Here is a 12032-nt window from a genome sequence, read left to right as displayed (position 1 = left end):
GCCTTCGCCATTCCCGTGGGCCTGTCAAGGTCAAAAATGCCACATCACGCTCATCCTTCCTTTGCTCTTTCCTTCTTTGGCTGAAGTCAAATGAAAGCTCAGATGCAAGGACCGTGGACAAGGAGGGGCTGTGCTCCTACTCAGAGAACCACTGCTGTCTGAACTCCCAACAGTCCATCCCTGACGTTCTTATTTTTAGGAGACACAGTCCACAAGCTGCAGAGTCCCAAGTACAGTGACCCTGTTGTTAACACGGAAATGATTCAGCAAAAACAAAAACAAAAATCACAGAAAACCCACATACAAGTAAAGTAGATTTGGCAAACCATTAACTAGAAGTAGTAGGATTACACAGGTGTTCACTGTGCTAGCCTTTCAACTTTCTGTATATTTAACATTTCCATTATAAAAAAATTAGTTCTTAATTGCTTGCCTCACTTACTGGTTTCTAAATATACAACCAAAAGCCTAAAACAAGTATTTTCATTACACAGATCATCATTAACGTTTTCTTTTCTAAGGCGAGGTTTTCCACAAAGGCTTAATTAAACCTGATTCCAATCTGCAATAACAACTTTCCGGGGCTCCGGGAGAGGGAAGCCCCGCCCCCTGGAGAGGGAAGCCCCGCCCGCTGGAGAGGGAAGCCAACTGGCGTGGACCAGCAGCAAAGGACGTTTTCCCCTAAACTGTTATTTACTCAGGGTGGGAGAACTTGTTTACTTTATAAACTTTTTTTTTTTTTAAGAGAGAGAGAGAGCACAAGTCAGGGAGAGAGGCAGCCGGCGGGAGGGAGGGAGAGAGGGAGAATCCCGAGCACCCAAGCACTGTCGGCACAAAGCCCGACCTGGCACTCGATCCCACTACCCCAGGATCATGACCTGAGCCAAACTCAAGAGTCAGAAGCCTAACCCCCGGGCCACCCAGGTGTCCTGAACTTGTTTTGTTTAATTTTTGTGTGGGAACAGATGGGTTTAACTCGCCCAGGCCGGGGTCTGGCCCCTCATGTCCGGCACTGGCCACTGCGATGCTTTCCATGTGACAGGCGCTCCAAAGGTGCCTGCGGGTGACAGCGGCAGTGAGTCGGGAGAAGTCAGCTCTGCGCGCAGCACGGCTTGCGGCTGTCACTCTGATCAGAACCGGACTGAGAAAAGGCTGGGGCAGCTGCAGAATTAGGCTCTAAAAGTGCACACTTACTTTCCCGAGCTGACTCCCTTCATGTGGTCCGTGTAAATATAGATGTCGGGGATAAACTTGTTGAGGATGCTCCTTGCAGAGTCCACGATCCGGTTTGCCATCTGCGGCGACACACGCACGGAGTACCTGCAGTCTGCGGTTAAGGGTCCTGATCAGCCTCCAGGACAGAGGCGAGGCCGTTCTGAGGCAGCAGTACCCGCGGGCTGTGGCAGAACTGGGCTCCCCTGCCAGTCCACCTTCCACCTGTCCTTAATGGCTCAGCTCTGTAATACCTCACTCAACGTTTAGAGCATCTTTATCAATTATTATTGTGTTAGTATGTAACTTTTATCTTATTATTATACAAAAGGATCACCGTGAAAAACACCCAGAGACAGAGTGGAAAGTATAAAATACAAGTTCTTAGCCCTATTCTAGACTTCCTATCCAATGCCCCTCCGTCCCCCTAGAAATGGTCCACCTCGGCTTTGGAACAAGAGAAGACCGCCTGCCTGTGTGGCATGAGCCGAGTTTGCTTTGAAGTGTTGTGTGACCGTCCCCACTGCTGGAACCAAGGAGTCTGTCCCTTGAGAACCTGAGGCCAGAACAGACACCAACCGGAGGCTCACCAGGGTCATGCCCAATCCACCCTCTGTTCTGTTGACAGGAAAGGGAGAAAAAGATTGGTAAAAGACAGAACTGTAGCTGTATATAAGGATCTAAACAGGGTGTTTCCGTAACTCACAGAGCCTATTTTCAATTATTTAAGTATCAATTACTCCTTTGGTGGATGGGTCAGGCTCCTCACAACTGCTACCTTACAGTCAAAACACTGATAATTAGCACTTTTGCAGCAGGGCACCCCAGAGAGAAAAGGAGAAGGACACCACCAACTCCTGCGAAAAGGACGTTTTTTAAGGAGGTGGAAACAATTATCTAAAGTTAGACTTCATCATGGAGACCGGTTCTCCTCACCCCCATGAATGAAAAAATGAGTACTGAGCACTTTCAACGTGCAGCGTGCAGTCAAGAGGTGGCTACGCTCGTGGGACGAGGGTCCTAAAGAAACGGACAAGTGACAACACGTGATCTTCCCACGACCCTGATACACAGCCCGCGCGGCGAGTCCACCAGGAGGGCGGGGGGTGTGGCCTGCCCAGTCCGGTCCAGCTGTTCAACATTTACAGCAATAGCACTGTCCATTTCCATTTGGGCTGCAGAAACAAAATGCTCAGAGACTGCGAAGAACGCAGCGGGCGCCTCGCTTCCCCTTCTGACCTGTCCTGCACCCCCGCCGGAAGATCAACCTTGCCCGTGTGGGTTAGCCCGGCCCCCCCAGAGCTCACGATCAGGCTGCTCCGTGTCCAGCCCACCTCGGCACTCCACAGCTCACCCAGACTCTCCAGATTCCTCAACCTGAACCGCCTTCCTTCACTGCCCCAGCCCAGAGCTCCCCTGTCTCCCCAACACCCTCCAGCCAGTGCCGGGCTGTGGTCTCCTCCTGACCTCGCCGTTGCCTCTCTTCACTTCCACGCGGGCTGCCCTTGCCCGTCAACAAGACCATGCACTCCACGAGGAGAGGGGCTCCGCTGCTGTACAGACCGAGCTCTCTGACGGCTCTCACACCCTATTTCTGTACTGAGAAACATTCGATAAATATTTGACTTGACTCAAAGGGCAAACCTGAGATAGGGACAGAGCAAAGAGGGATTTTTCAATACCCACAGCTAGCCCGGTTACATCATCACCTCTATCCAGAATGTACTGCTGACCACAGGCAGCTGAGATAAACAGTCCCGGGTCTCATACCTTTGGACCTTTGGTCCTTCGGAGCCTGAGGCTGCCGGCTCTCCTTAGGAGAGCTGATGCCACTGTCCTGACATAATTCCACGGCTCCCCAAATCCTGTCAGATACATGGGCCAGAGTCATGATTCCTAGTTCCGAGGCGTACGCTCAGGACAGCCGAGTCACAGAACTGAGATACAAAATTAAACAGATCTGACCTCACAAAGACAACCTCCTCCCTCCAACCCCTCTGGAGATGTGGAAATCAGGTGAATAACTGTTCCCACTCAGGGCCAGTGGAATCCTACACCCGGATCCTGGCAGCGGAGGGGGACAGGGCGGCTACACCCCAGAGTCACTGCGGACCCACCTGGCACGGTGTGGAGGCTGAGTTCCAGGATCAGACGAACCGGGTTCGAGCCCCAGCTCCAGTGGACGATCACTGTGTGTCTAGCGTGTGTCCACCTCGTCATCAGTAAGAGAGGGATAATCCTAATACTCCCCCCTCCAGGGTTTAGAGGGTTTAGAAATAGCACGTGTAAATGCTTAGCCATGCCTCTGTGTGGTAGAGACCCCATGAACGCCAGCCACTCTTTTCACGTCCAAGACTCAAATCTCAAAGCAGAGGCTGCTATCCCTTCAGAAATCGGAGCTCTGTCTGGGAATTGGATGGAAGCTCCCGCCCCTCCTTCAGGAAACATGCACACGTAATTTCAGGGGGCCATGAGCGTCCTGAGGCCCAAACGTGAGTACCCTATGCACTTCCACATCCAAGAGAGACGATTTCACAGCTACAGGCCTTATTCCTGTCATTGGCATGCCAGGTAGGAGAGGGCACACACGAGTGTGTGCGTGGAAAGAGAGAGACACACACAGACTGATGCTCTGAGGACCTTACCTACAATCAGAGAAAGGAAACCAATTTGTCCTACAAATTCTAACTCACTGGCATCTTTGGCCTCTACCCTCAGCCTCTTCATTTGACTCTCCAGTACCAATCAGGAGCTTCTGGGACAGTGCCATACGCTGGAAACAGAGTGGCCCCTCCTCCCCTCCCCCCCTCAGGCAGGAGGAGAGGAGGGTGGGTGGCACTAAACAAAAAGTAACTGCACTGTTGGTCACAGCTGCTGGCAGGAACCCACACCCGCTCCTGCCCGGGCCCTGCCCAGTCGGTCAGGGAGGGAAAGCCGCGCTTTGGGGGGTAACTCAGTGAAAGCCACAACCACACACCAGAGCAGGGCCAGTTCTGCCACCCCGGCCCTCCCGTGGGGAGTACCACCTCCAAGCGCAGGCCCACAGTTACCCGGACCTTGAAGTACAAAAACCACAAAACCAGCTAAAGCTTTTTGCCAAAGGCGGCTCTTTTTTCCTCCAAACTCCAAAACTGGCCAGGAAGGCGATCACAGTTCAAGCCCACATTCCTTCGGGGGTGTACAAGAGAGAAGGGCAGCTCACATCTGGTGTGCAGACAGGATTCTGTGCACAGGCGCTGCAGCTCCTTTCCCAAGGAGCTGGGAGGGGGGTCGGGGGTCCAGCCCCACGCAGGGGGCCCTCCTGGGTCCTTCTGGCGCCGAGACTGCAAGAACAGGGGAAGGAGACGCCAGGGAGGAACAAAGGGACACCTGCCGCCCGGGGTCTCTGGCTTTCTCGCTCTCCTCTGCACAACCCCCGGGCGCCCCGCTCCCAGCGCCCTCACCAAAAGCTCCCTCACAGGGCGCATGCACACGCGGGACACAGAGCAACCGGGACCCCGGCGGGACTGCCTCCGCGGAACCCGTGTTGTCAGCACAGACTGCGTCAAAACAACAGGGCGCACGCTGGGAACCACATTTCCAGGCTGCAGAGAACAGGCTCTGAGCAGGGCTCACGGCCACTGGACAGCAGGAAGCTCAGGTGAGAGGAAACCAATGGAAATGGTCCAGAGCGTGAGCAGGACGTCAGGCGCGAGGCCACCGTCGGCCACACACCAGCAGGGTTTCGCTTTGGGCTCTTCATATGTTGGCACACCCGCGCCTGCTAACAAGAATGAGTCCGAGCTAAGAGGACACGCGTATTTAGTTAAAAAGAAAAATAAAAAACCTCCCTACTTGCACAGCACCTCCGTTTCTCTCTGGAGAACATCACCTTAGAAAGTCCCTTTAACTGTGCGCCCTCCTGGGGGCTCCCGGGACAGAGGTCCTGGGTGTGGCCCGGCCGGGGCCCCAGGGGAGCCGCAGAGAGAACAGGCCAGGGCGCAGGGGAGCTCTGGGCGCACTTCTCCGGTCCTGGGGGCTCCTGCAGGGATGGCTTCCCCGAGTTAGGCCGCGTCCTCCCCGCTCACTGCTCAAGCTAATCAAGGCCTCTGGAAAGTCAGTCTGCACCATGTTTCTTTTCCTCCCAGGAGGACGCGCCAAAACCTCCAGAGAAACATAAAACTTGACTTTAAGCAGCTGTCCATGCCTGGGAAGCAGACATCCTGATCTACCTCCTGCTGTCAAACTCTCACCAGGAAAGTCATGGCCCAGCCACCCAGCCCTCTGGCCTCCCAATGCCTGCCCTGACCCAGACCTTGTCAGCCTCTGGACTCACGCTACTTGTAGTATCTGAGACCCCAAAATACAATCCCCCGCACACAAGCTCTGGTTCTCCTACCCAGCACACTCAGTTGCTTCCACTCAACCTTCAGAGCTGTTTCCCTTCAACCGTTAAACCCAGTAAGGGTCCAGCCCCTTGCCGGCCTGCCTTCTGCAGCTGGCCAGCCCAGGACTTGGCCAGGAGCACATGGCCATCACTGCGCACCACCCCCACCCCACCGTCCCTCTGATGCCGTCACTGCGCACCACCCCCACCCCACCGTCCCTCTGACGCGTCCTCATGCACTGTCATCCACCCGGTCATCCACACCCAGCCCTGCCTGAGGGCGACCCTGCCTGAGGGCGACCGTCTGGCCTTCTCTTCTCTGCCTTCCAGGCTGCCAACTGCTGCCGGACACAGCCACCCAGTCACAATGATGGACACCATCTTGGTGAGCCCTCACGGGGGTAACACAGACTTGCTCTTCTCCTCAGTCACTGCGCCCCACTGTGATGGCACATCCTTACGCTTGTCACACTGCCTCATCTTGCCTCTGCTAGTGACCTCATCCTCAATCTCATCCTAACTCTTGAGAACAGAACTGCTCCCAGCCCCCTTCCCAGCACCGTCAGACAGCTTGATCTAGAGCCGTCCTCACCACACACCTGCCCCCTTCAACCCACACCCTCTCCTATAACAATAAAAATAACAGTAGCCACAGCTTCCCACATGCTTACTCACACACCAGCCCAGTGCCTCGTACTAGACATCTGTCATCTCACTCAATCTTCTCTGCAGCCCCTCACGGTGCCTATAATGTGCCCAGTGATATGGGGGCCAACCAAGGTGTGGGGCCAAAATCCTGCCATACCTGGGCGGCAAACCAGAGTCAGAACTCACATCTGACCCCAGCACCCTGTCACTGCTACCCGGCTTCATAAGCCTCCCTTCGGTCCAGAGATCTACTCTGCCTGATCAACAGAAGTACTCAGATCAGCACCAACCTTTTATTCAGAAAGGGAGGGAATCTTCTCAACTGTCTCCGTATGGCAAGCAACTGCCTTATCTTTCCTCCTGCTTCTCCTTCCAGTCAGGACTCCTGACACAGCAACCTCCACGTTGCACCACAGCCCTCCCAGTCACACCCCTCAGCCGGGAACTGGTCTTTGGGGCTGGCTCCTCCTCTCTGGAAGGGGCTCTTCCCTGGCCATGCGCTGCCCAGCGCATTCCCTATCCTCAGGCTGACTCCTCTGGGCTCCTGGGGTGCCGGCCAGACTTCTAAGAAGCTGCATTTTCTTTATTCTCCTCTTGACCCCTCGACTCTTCCTGGTCCCCCTTCCTGGGAGAACTTTGTTTTTATTTTTATTTTTTGGGGTTTATTTATTTTGCGAAGAGTGCACACTCTCAAGCGTAAGTTGGGGCGGGGGGGGGAGAATCCCCAGCAGGCCCTACGCTCTCAGCACAGAGCCCAACATGAAGCTTAACCCCGTGAACCAAGAGATCACAAGGTGAGCTAAAATCAAGAGTTGGATGCTGAACCAGTTGAGCCCTGCAAGGCGCCCCGGGAGCACTTTGCATGTGCTTCCAAGTCTTAGTGGCTCTCAGGGATCCTCCGGCATGCTACCCCACAGCCAATGCCAAATCACCCACTCTGGGCTCCCACCTGGCCCCCAGGTTACAGATGTGCATTTCTAATCTCCCTTCTAGGCCTATTTCCCTGTAACCAGACGAAGTGCCCTCAAACCCAGCAGGAATAAAACTGAACTTGTCACCACCGCCCCCCCCACCCCGCCAAATGCTGCGCCAAACACACAGCCACCATCAGAATGTACACCTCTATCCAGCTGCCTGGAGACACATCAGAATCGTCCTCAGGGACCCCCTGAGCCCCTATCACAGAGCCATGGTGACAGCAGCCCCCCACCCCCGCAGGCTGCCCCCAGGATCTCTGTAAACCAGCAGCCCTCACCTGGGCTCTTCAGAGTACAATGACTCTCTAGTAGCTTTGCCTCTAAGTGGTCACCACTAGATGGTGATTTTTTTTTTACTTGAACCTTTCAAAATTTCTAAACTGAATCAAAAGTAGCCTAAAGTTCTTTTAGCATCACCAAAATTATGGTCTTAACATGGAAATTCTCTCTCCAGAGAATTACTGACTTTGGAATAAAAGCCAGCTCCTCAGTGTGGTCTTCAATCTTCCCTGGCTCCCGCCGTGTTGTCCACACCCCATCTTTGACCACCAAACACCACTGCGCAACCTGCATGCAGGCCGCACTGCACGGACTGCGCCTCCCAGAAGCACCGTGCACGACGATGCATGCCCCAGCATGCCTTCCTTGCTCCCCTCACAGGCCTCCAGTCTTCAAGACCTCCTGTAAGATAGAGGAGAGGGAAAAGCCCGGGCTGCAATCAGATAGGGTTCAAACCCCAGCCCTGCCATTATGAGCCAGGTTATGTGGATACAAATTCCATGAGGTGCAGCCTCAGTTTTCCCATCTGCAAAAAAGAATGCAAGTAAACTCAAGAGTCACTTTGAGGCTTAAAAATAAAAGCGTCTAGGGGCACCTGGGTGGCTCAGTCGGTTGAACCTCCATCTTCGGCTCAGGTCATGATCTCACGTTCGTGGGTTTGAGCCCCGCATCAGGCTCTGAGCTGTTAGCATAGACCTGCTTCGAGTCTGTGTGTGTGTCTCTCTCTGCCCCCCCCCCCATGCTCTGTCTCTCTCTGTATCAAAAATAAATAAAACATTAAAAAAAATTTTTTAAATAAAAAATAAAAGTGGCTACAATGTAAATGTATTAACCTTTACAATCAGAAGAAACAAAAGAGGTTGAATGGGTAAAACAACAAGACCCAACTGTATGCAGTCTACAAAAGACTCACTTTAACATACAAACATATATTTTAAAAAAACCATATACATAAGCTGAAAGTGAAGATATTCCATGCAAATGGGAACCAAAAGAGAATAGGAGCGACTCAACTTCCATCAAACAAAAGAGACTCAGTCCAACAAGACTTTAAAGTCACAAGAGACAGGACTCCATGCTAAGCCTGGAGTGGAGCCTGCTTAAGATATATTCTCTCTTTCCCTCTCTCTTGCCTGCTTGAGATTCTCTCTCCCTCTCTCTACCTCGCTCACTCACATTCTCTCAAAAAAAAAAAAAAAGAAGAATCTCTCTCTCTCCCTCCCTCTACCCTCTAACCCCTCCACACTCTAATAAAAATAAATATAAAATAAAGTCACAAGAGACAAATAAGTTGATCATAAAATGATAAAAGGTCAATTCAACAGAAAGATACAACAATTATAAATATATATGCATTCAACAGATCTAAATATATAAAGCAAACATCAACAGATCTGAAGAAAAAGCAATACAATAGCAATAGGAGACTTCATGCCCCACTTTCAATAATGGATAGAACATCCAGAAAGAAAACAAGTAAGGCAACAGAAGACTTGAACAACATTATAAACCAAATGCAACTCACAGACATCCACAGCACATTCCACACAAAAGTAGAGGAACAAGCATTCTTCCTACGTGCCCAGGGAACGTTCTCCAGGATCACATGGTTGGTCACAAGACACATCTTAACAAGTTTAAGAAGGCTGAAATCACCTCAGGTATCTTTCCCAACTACAGTGGAATGAAAGTAGGTATCAACTACAGCAAGAAAATGGGAAAATCTACCAACAGATGAAAATGAACACATTCTTGAACATACAAGGGGTCAAAGAAGAAATCAAAAGGGAAATTAGAAAATCTATAGACAAAAGTGAAAATGCAACATACTAAAACTTTCAGGATTGAGCAAAAGGAGTACCAAGAAGGAATTTTATAGTGATAAGCACATACATTCTTTCTACAAAAGAAGAAAGGTCTCAAACAAACAGCCTAACTTTACACTTCAAAGAACTAGGAAAAGAACAAATTAAAATCCAAAGTTAGCAGAAGGAAATAAATAATACAGTAGATACAAATGAAACAGAAAAGCAAAAATCAATGGGGAAAAAAAATCAACAGAAGAGTCAGTTTTTTTTAAAGATAAATGATTGACAAACCCTTGGTTAGATTAAGAAAAAAAGACAGAAGACTCGAGTAAATAAAATCAGAAATGAAAAAAGAGTCTAACCGATGCCACAAATTAAAAAAAATAAGGTACTATTATGAACAAGTCCATGCCAACAAACTGGACAACTCAGAAGAAATGGATAAGTTCTACCAAGTCTGCATCAAGACTAGAGCTTGAACAGACCAGTAACAAGGAAGGAGGCTGAATCAACCATCAAAAACCTGGTAAGAAAGACTAGATGGCTTCACGATTAATTCACTGGTGAACTGTACCAAACATTTAAATGATAATTAATACCAATCCTTAGACTTCCAAAAATATCAAAGACGGAAAACACTTCCAAATTCATTTTATAAGACCAGTGTCACCCTGATACCAAAGGCAGACCTTAAAGACACCTCAAAAAAGAAAACTACAGGCCAATATCCCTAATGAACTTGGATACTAAAATTATCAACAAATATTAGCAAACTAAATTCAATAATACATTAAAAGGATCATTAACATGACCGAGTAGGATTTATTCCTGAGTTCTACATAAGCAAATCAATTAATGTGATACACCACATTAACAGAATGAAGAATAAAAATCACATGATTGTCTCGATACAAAAAAGCATCTGATACAATTCAATACTCTTCCACAATTAAAAACTCTCAACAAATTAAGTGTAGAAAAAACTTACCTCACTCAACACAATAAGGACATACAGGAAAAGCCCACATAATCTTCAGGAATGGCAGAAAACCAAAAGCTTTTCCTCTACAATTTGTAATCAAGCATGGATGACCACTATTTCCATTCCTATTCAGCATACTGTAAATCCTAGCCAGAACAATTAAGCATGAAAAGGAAATGAAAGGAACCCAAATTGGAAAGGAAAAAGTAAAATTATCTGTCTGCAGATGATATGATCTTATATGTAGAAACTCTAAAGATATCACCCCCCAAGCACAAAAAAACTACTGGAATAAACATTTTCTTAAGTTGAAGAATACAAAACCAACATACAAAAATCAGTAGCATTTCTGTAAATTAATACATTATCTGAGTAAGAAATCAAGGAAATAATCCTATCTATAAAAGCATCCAAAAAACCCTAAATACTTAGGAATAAACTTAACCAAGGAAGTGAAAGAACTGTATACTAGAAAGTACAAAACACTGATGAAAAACACTTTAAGAGACACAAATAAATGGAAAGACAGTCTATGTTCATGGACTGAGAGAATGAATTTTTTTCTTGAGAATTAATATTCTTAAAACATCCAGACGATGTAAACAACGGATTCAATGCAATCCCTATTAAAATCACAATGATATATTATTTTAAGGTTTATTTTTGAGAGAGAGAGAGAGAGAGCATGAGCAGGAAGAGGCAGAAAGAGAGGGAGACACAGAATCTGAAGCAAACCAGCTCCAGGCTCTGAGCTGTCAGCACAGAGACCGATGCGGGGCTCAAACTCACAAACCGTTAAGATGATGACTTGAGCCAAAGTCAGACACTTAACCGCCTGAGCCACCTAGGCACCCCTAAATTCCAATGATATTAATAGATACAGAAAATAACAGATACAGAAAAAAAAAATCCTAAAATTTATATGGAACCAGAAAGGACTCAAAAAAACCAAAGCAACTTTGAGCAAGAACAATGCTAGAGGCATCAGAATTCCTAATTTCAAAATATATTACAAAACTACAGTAATCAAAATGGCATGGTATTGCCATAGAAACAACAGACCGATAGAATAAGAGAGAGAGGCCAGGAACAAACCCCTACAAGTCTGCTCAACAGACATACCACACACAAAAGTCAACTCAAAACAGATTAAAGATAAATATAAGACCTAAAACCATATAAATTCTAGAAGAAAACACGGCAATGATTTCTTGGATGAACCAAAACAAGGGCAAAAAAACAACAAAGTAAAAAGACAATCCACAAAATGAGAGAAAATGTCTGCAATTCATATCTCGGATTAATATCCAAAATATATAACAAACTCCTACAACTCAATAGCAAAAAAACAACAATTAAAAAATGGGCAAAAGACCTGAACAAACTTCTCCAAAGAAGAACCCGAGACATTCATACGTTCATGTGAAAAAGTGCTCAGTATCACTCATCATGAGAAACGCAAATCAAAACCACAATGAGTCAGGGGCGCCGGAGCGGCGCAGTCGGCGTCCGACTTCAGCTCAGGTCATGACCCCACAGGTTGTGGGTTTGAGCCCCTTGTCGGGCTCTGTGCTGACAGCTCAGAGCCTGGAGCCTGCTTCCGGTTTTGCGTCTCCCTCTCTCTCTCTCTCTGCCCTTCCCCTGCTCCCTCTCCACCCCCCTCAAAAATAAACATTAAAATCTTAAAAACACATACACAATGAGTTATCACCTCATGCTTGTTAGAATAGCTACTATATTAAAAAAAGAGAGAGAAAAAT

General features: G+C 48.3%; 1 protein-coding gene across 1 annotated transcript in view; it reads right to left on the bottom strand.

Annotated features, from left to right (window-relative positions):
• The window catches only part of RCL1 (RNA terminal phosphate cyclase like 1), a 56271-nt gene that overhangs the window by 17659 nt on the left and 26580 nt on the right, over positions 1–12032 (bottom strand). Inside the window, exon 6 of the mRNA XM_029919689.1 lies at positions 1195–1320. Within this exon, the coding sequence (XP_029775549.1) occupies positions 1195–1320 (126 nt within the window). The remainder of the gene's footprint in view (positions 1–1194; positions 1321–12032) is intronic.

Source organism: Suricata suricatta, chromosome 13, assembly GCF_006229205.1.
Source record: "Suricata suricatta isolate VVHF042 chromosome 13, meerkat_22Aug2017_6uvM2_HiC, whole genome shotgun sequence".
NCBI classification, from domain to species: Eukaryota; Metazoa; Chordata; class Mammalia; order Carnivora; family Herpestidae; genus Suricata; species Suricata suricatta.
This window is presented reverse-complemented; position numbering and strand designations above follow the sequence as displayed.